Source organism: Nanorana parkeri, unplaced genomic scaffold (genome assembly GCF_000935625.1).
Source record: "Nanorana parkeri isolate BGI_ZX_2015 unplaced genomic scaffold, ASM93562v1 scaffold962, whole genome shotgun sequence".
Taxonomy (NCBI): Eukaryota; Metazoa; Chordata; class Amphibia; order Anura; family Dicroglossidae; genus Nanorana; species Nanorana parkeri.
The window spans coordinates 597,604-604,678 of record NW_017307230.1 but is presented as its reverse complement, the minus strand read 5'-3'; the positions used below and the strand labels follow the sequence as shown (position 1 = coordinate 604,678).

Sequence of the window (7,075 nt, the reverse complement as noted above, 5' to 3'; positions counted from 1 at the left end):
CTATATATATATACTGTATATATCAGTTATGTTGGTTGCCTCAGCTGTGTACCATATACTGTACATATCATTAAATATAGGATCAATTCTTAGGAACTGGGTCATGTATATTGTTGGCCATCTATAGAAGTAGGATATTGTATTGATGAAATTAAATGTTTAATCAGCTCTCAAAGAAAGAAAAATAAGATCTCGAGATTCTAGATAATTCAGGTCTGGTTATCAGCCTGGTGAAGACATCTGAGTTATTTTGAGGGTCTGCAATTTTGAAAAGAATCTCAGACCGTCTGCGCCATATAGAATCACACACCGTCTGCGCCATATAGAATCACACACCGTCTGCGCCATATAGAATCACAGACCTTTTGCATCATTGAATGGACAGCTATGGATGCATATCCTTGTTATAATGGAATAGCTGGTAATCCTTGCTAATATACATGCATTATATAGTATGTGCATATAATGGGGTGGATTTCGTGAAGGAGTAGAGACTCTACTCAGCAAAGTGATAGAACACTGAGCATAATAGATAAGGCAAAGCGATGTTCACTTTAATTAACAAACCATGTGTGTCACTGACAATATCCTCCCCGCTGTGTTTATTATTAGGCCACACACTTTAAGAGCGCAGAAAAGTCGCATGACCTACCATCGTCTTCTTCACATAGACTTCTTCTCCTCGTGACAGACCAAAGTCCGCAATCTTGCCCACTAGATTTTCCCCCACAAGGATGTTCCTGGCTGCGAGATCCCTGTGGATGAACTGAGAGAGCAGCACAGGACATGAGAATTGAAGACAGTATATCTAGGAGACACTGCACTCAACCATTGAAGAAGGTGAAAATGAGCAGGAGGGCTTTAGAAGCAGCCATATTAGATCTAGGCTTGCCCAATGTAGAAAAAGATACACGTCAATAAAATATACTCAACCAGCCTTTACATTTCTAGCAATTTTGTAGGATGTATAAGAAGGCTTTACTAGGCTATGCACTGATACCATTGGAGGACTTTTTGATTTTTTCTAGTCCCTTCTTACCATCACCTGTATGGTTATATTGTCTCATTGGGTCCTAAGTCCTACTCCATAGAAGCCATGGTTTCCATAAACTGCACTGATGATGGCAAAAATTAGAATTAGAAGAGAACTATGGGGGTAACCTTTTAACCCATGGTTCTCTTGAGGGTCACAGGAGGACATATTCTAATGTCTTCCCGTGACCCACAGTTTAGTATATAGCGAGCTATAGCGAGTTATATGCCGAGATCGCCGCAGCCGGGATGGACACCGACAATACTGTCGAGATCCACCCAGCTGGCTGATTGACAGCGGGCACTGCCTATTTAGAGGCAGAGCCAGCTGTGCCCGCACCCTCCACCGTCCGTTTCTCCAGTCAGCGCTGGAGGAGAGGGGAGGGGGGGAATCCCTGCGGGGAGCGGTAACTGTCAGTCACCTCTCTCTGCAGGGAGATGATCGAGAAGTGAGCGAGTGGCGGTATGTGTTTGCTCACTTCCCGATCTATAGAGCCGACGTGTGACAGTCTCATTGTCACAGGTCGACTCTAACTATGAGGATGAGTGACAATCACTCACCTCATAGTTCTACTTTAATCCTCTTATTCTTGGGACATGTGATGGAATGAGACCTTCTGATCTAAGAATAGTTTATTAGACTTTAACATGCAAATACTGTTTGTACCCCTTATAGAGGTCCAATAAAACATTTTCTAGTCAGCCTCTTTATCATGTTATACAGGGCAAATCTGCAAATTTGTCTATTTAATACAATCATCATAAATCTGGAGCCTCACACATCTAAAGCTATCAATGTTACATCAAAAACTCAAGGGAAAAATGTCAATTTTCTGTGCGTGTCCCCATTCAGTTTATCTGATAGTGGTCCCGGTACCTGTTTCTCACTGAGGTATTGCATCCCTTTGGCCACATCGGAGGCAAACTGTAGGAGCTGCTGAGAGGAGAGCGTGGATGCCGTCCCGTGTTCCTTGGCAAACGCAGGATCCGTTTCCAAAACTCGGCTCTTCCGCAGAAAGTCAAGCAGGTTCCCAAATGGGGCATATTCAGTGGCGATGTACAAATAACCTGAAAGATGGGGGATCTGATCAGAGCACTGAATCTGATAGAAGAGTGCAGGGAGGTTGTCTATTTATTGCAACACTGAAGCTCCAAGGCCAAGGAATTATTAATGTGCACAACCACAAATATTATATGTTGTTTGTTACACATTTCAGTTCAAGTGTATGTAAAGGCAAAATTAGTTTATTCTACTTTCTGATGGAGTAGGGGTGGATCACAAACCCTTTAATGTTTCTTTCCTGTTTGTGTCCCCACTGGGGAGATTTTGTCATCAAGATAGAAAGTGATGGAAAAAAAACAAAATGTTGTGGTCCAGTGGTCTCCAAGGCGGTGAGGCTAAGTCTTTAAAATATATATTTTTTATTAAGGGGTGTTGCCATCCGCTACCATGAACTATCTACTATCAACTAACAGGTTTTGGCTATACATACATTTTAATAAATATTTGTGTATTCGGTATAGAGAGGGGCAATTACTGTACCTCTGTTCTCGCAGGCTCCCAGCAAGTTGATGATATTTGGATGGTGACCCAGTTTACAGAGAACCTCCAGCTCCCCAGAAAAGTCCCTGTGGTCATTTTCTGATGCGAATTCTAAAAAAAATGAAACCGTATAAATTCTTCAAATTCTTCTACTGAGTTCATGACTTCAGTCACACACCATTTAGCAATTAAAGCAAACAGAAACACTAACACCTTCTAATTGTGTAGCAGCAAACCTACAAGGCTATAAACCATCCTTGGTGCCCCCCCGCACCAACTCCGATCTCCAGTGCCACTTCCACAAAGAACCCTGGCAAATTACATCTATTCTAAGGTTACCATCAGTCCCCATTTCCCGGGGACAGTCCCCGTTTTGAGAGGTCTGTAACCGAGAAACAAACATTCCAGTGGCGTCCTTGGCTGCAGTGAACTGTAGTCATATACAGCCAGTTTTATACATGCTGTGATGGTTGCCTCTAGGACTCTGTGTCACTCACTACTGACTCCTGACTCTGAGTCACTTACTATTGACCACTGAACTCTGCATCACTTACAACTGACCCTTGAACCGTGTGTTACTACTGAACCCTGCGTTACTTACTACTGTCCTCTACTCATGACCCCTGTACTCCATGCATTACCTACTGATGACCTCTGTACTCCATGTGTTACCTACTCCTGCACTCTGTATGTTACATACTACTGATTCCTGCTCTCTGCACTGTGTTCTGCGTTACACACTCATGACCCCTGCAGTCTTTGCGTTACACATGCTTGACCCATAGTAGAGTTGGAGCTCTGGAAAAGTGTGGTCATTTTCTTTTCCCAACTTATAGCAGGGATATAAGTTCCCTGCTTCCCAACTTTTTTATTTTAACTTCTTTAATTTCTTGGGAGGCAGATCTGTTGGCTGTTTAACATGGCTCTTCGACCGATGCTAGCAAAAATCCAAGCAAATACAAATATATCAAGACAATTATCTTGAATTTTGAAATGTTATCAAATATGTGATAAATAGATACATTTATAGACTTTTATATAAAGGAATTTTCACCTGTTGATTTATAGAATATTGATATGCACATGAGTAGAAAAACATCTTCAGACTATCATTGTAGCAGACTTGTAAGTCTACACATCTTTCCAAAAATATTTTCCTCACCTTTTAGCATCTTGATTGCAGCGTTCATGCGCACACCGTCTTTTTTTATCATTGCCTTGACAACTTGTCCGAAGTTTCCTTCTCCGATCACATCCTCAAACTTAATGTCCCCCCATTCCAGGATGGGATATGAGAAGGGCTCGGTCTGCGGTCTGGGACGCCGGGTCAGGGTCAGAGTCCCCGAACTAAACTGCAGGATGGTCTCCTCCCCCTTAAAGTCAGGAAACGCATAGATTGGATGAACATTTGAGGTTATGACGTCCATGAGCATCACTTACAATATGCAAAAATAAAAAATTCTGTTAATAAAAATATTTTATAGATTATGAATAGCCTTAGATATTGTCAATAGACAGTTTCTGCCTCCTTGGGTGTGCACCGAGTCAGGTCCTGTCCTGTGCACCCCTTTCTGTTATCTAAATGCCTGTTCTTTTCACACTGCAGTTGAAGTGCAGCTTTTACATGCGGTTTATTGCATTATTGTTTGCTTTGCTGAAAAATTCATAAAGAATCAGGACAATACACGTCATGTCAATGCATAGCAATGGTTACATTTAAAATAGTGAGAGTGTGAATGGAGCTTTAGAAAATGAGAGTAATGGGTGCATGTTGTAAAGTAGGGTGCATGCTTCAAGTGTAATGAGCTGCTGAGTGTATTTGGGGTGCATGATACAATGGGTCCATGGTGTAGTATGTTAAGTAGGGTGTATGCTTTAGCTAAGTGTGATGAGCTGCTGAGTGTATTTGGGGTGAATGATACAATGGATGCATGGTGTAGTATGTTAAGTAGGGTGCATGCTTCAAGTTGTATTGAGCTGCTGAGTGTATTTGGGGTGCATGGTACAATGGATGCATGGAGTAGTATGTTAAGTAGGGTGTATGCTTTAGCTAAGTGTGATGAGCTGCTGAGTGTATTTGGGGTGAATGATACAATGGATGCATGGTGTAGTATGTTAAGTAGGGTGTATGCTTTAGCTAAGTGTGATGAGCTGCTGAGTGTATTTGGGGTGAATGATACAATGGATGCATGGTGTAGTATGTTAAGTAGGGTGTATGCTTTAGCAAAGTGTGTTGAGCTGCCGAGTATATTTGGGGGTGCAATATACAATGGGGGTACATGGTGTAGTATGTTAAGTAGGGTGTATGCTTTAGCTAAGTGTGATGAGCTGCTCAGTGTATTTGGGGTGCATGATGCAATGTACTGGGTGTAACAGAGTGAATGATATCAGGGTCAATAGGATGCACAGCGTTTGCCTATCATATCATAACCACATCATATTTGAAGCACTTGCTGTAGTTTCATGCAGTGCTTTAAGCAGGATCGACAAAACAAGAACGAACGTGAAATATGCATACTGAGGCATGGAATAAGGTCTTCTATCAGAGTCATATCACTCACCGATCCGGATTGGTACGTGAACATTTTCCTGCGGTGAAACAAATTTTTTTTGATACAGAAGAGAGCGAGCAAGGCGACTATGATGGTGAAACACGTGACGGATACAGAACCAATTATTGCCAGGATGAGCTGTTGACCTGAACTAGACGTCCGCGGGTTCCTGCTCTCCATGCTGGGGACCATGAGATGGGACTCTGGGGACAAAAACAGCAATTACCTCAAACCATGGAAGGGTCTTATGGTAAAGGCCACACCATACATCTTATGGTAAAGCTAAACTCTGGACAGACATATAGAAAGACAACATTTAAGGAAGTTATGCATCCATTACAAAATACATAAGTAATAAATAAGTACCTGAATTTGACTTTATATGAGCCTCTTATGATCTCTGTACAGCAGCACAAGGAGACAATCAGAAGTAACTGATGTGACTCTGCTTTAGGAAGGCAAACCACGATTGGCTCTACATTTGTACCATTATTCACTTTGAGCGTCTGCTATGCTGCTATTTATACCTTGACTTCCCTGCTATCTTAGTTTTTACAGCTTCACAATATCTAGGGCCTCCATACGGGTAAATTCATTAGCCTTCATGTAGAGAAATAAAAAATAAAAAAAATGTACCCTCGCTGTATGTTGAAGCTATTACAGTTCGGCTCCATTCTCCGGGGACTCTGGAGCTTGCCCGCACCCGGAATTGGTAGATGGTGCTGGTGTTCAGGCCTGTAATAATGTACCAAGTCTGGTTGTGGCCCTCTGTATCGGCCCATTGCTGTTCCCCAGGGACTCCAAGCCTCCGTCTCTCAACCGTATACTTAATTATGCCACCGTTAGGATCGTCGGGAGGAGACCAGATCAGTTTCATGTTATGTTGAGAAAGAGGAATAGCAAGGACATCCTTCGGGGGTGATGGACCTGGGGACACAGGCGATTTAGGGTTGTCAGTTGCAAGTTCCAAAAGAGAGCAGCAATTCTGATGTGCATGATTTCAGGTAGAAACCAAAATGGTGCTCGGAATTAGATTCTACATTGTATCCATCACCTATGGAGTATAGAAACCAATTTTGCTGAAAGGTCATTTGTGAGGATGCAACCTGTGGATTCTGGATTCCTCAGACGGTAGAAACAATACTTCGAATTCCTTGTTAAATTGTTTTTTTTTTTTTATATTCTGAAAAGCTTTGTGTTTTGTATGGATCCTTGCTCACATGTTGGCAAACAATTATTACATATGTCCCACAATAGATAATAACTAGAACATCACTCTTTAGCAAATATTTTATGATTCATGTACATCTGTCTACCCCACCAACTTATGGAGGGTCACGATGGAAGCCGCCATACCCTAGAGGTGAGTATAATCATAAAAAGTAGAGAGAAGGCCAAAAGCAGAGTATTTTCTACCTTATGATAGGGTTATGTCAGGGCATGTTATATCCTGGTGGTGGGTGTAATCAGAAAGGCAGAGAGAGCAGAGTATATTTTAACTTATGATGGGTCATACTGGAGGATGATCAGAGTGCCATCAGAAAGGTTGAGAGAAGGCCAGGAGCAGAGTGTTGTATACCTTATGTAGGGTCATGTTGGTGGGTGTGATATCCTGGTGGTGAGTGTAATCAGGAAAGTAGAGAGAAGGTCAGGAGAAGATTAATGTCTACCTTATTGAGGGTCATGTTGGAGGATGTGATATCCTGGTGGTGAGTGTAATCAGAAAAGTAGAGAGAAGGTCAGGATAAGAGTAATGTCTACCTTATGGAGGGTCATGTTGGAGGATGTGATATCCCAGTGGTGAGTGTAATCAGAAAAGTAGAGAGAAGGGTCAGGAGCAGAGTAATGTCTACCTTATGGAGGGTCATGTTGGAGGATGTGATATCCCAGTGGTGAGTGTAATCAGAAAAGTAGAGAGAAGGGTCAGGAGCAGAGTAATGTCTACCTT

General features: G+C 42.1%; 1 protein-coding gene across 2 annotated transcripts in view; it reads right to left on the bottom strand.

The window, feature by feature from the left end:
- TIE1 (tyrosine kinase with immunoglobulin like and EGF like domains 1) overlaps window positions 1-7,075 on the bottom strand; it is a 39,129-nt gene that overhangs the window by 8,393 nt on the left and 23,661 nt on the right. The window contains exons 13-18 of one of the 2 annotated variants that reach the window (XM_018566610.1): window positions 5,764-6,054; window positions 5,137-5,330; window positions 3,738-3,948; window positions 2,576-2,686; window positions 1,910-2,100; window positions 653-766 (exon numbers count right to left, since the gene is read on the bottom strand). In XM_018566610.1, the coding sequence (XP_018422112.1) occupies window positions 653-766; window positions 1,910-2,100; window positions 2,576-2,686; window positions 3,738-3,948; window positions 5,137-5,330; window positions 5,764-6,054 (1,112 nt within the window). The remainder of the gene's footprint in view (window positions 1-652; window positions 767-1,909; window positions 2,101-2,575; window positions 2,687-3,737; window positions 3,949-5,136; window positions 5,331-5,763; window positions 6,055-7,075) is intronic. The other variant, XM_018566611.1, reaches the window with a different exon arrangement.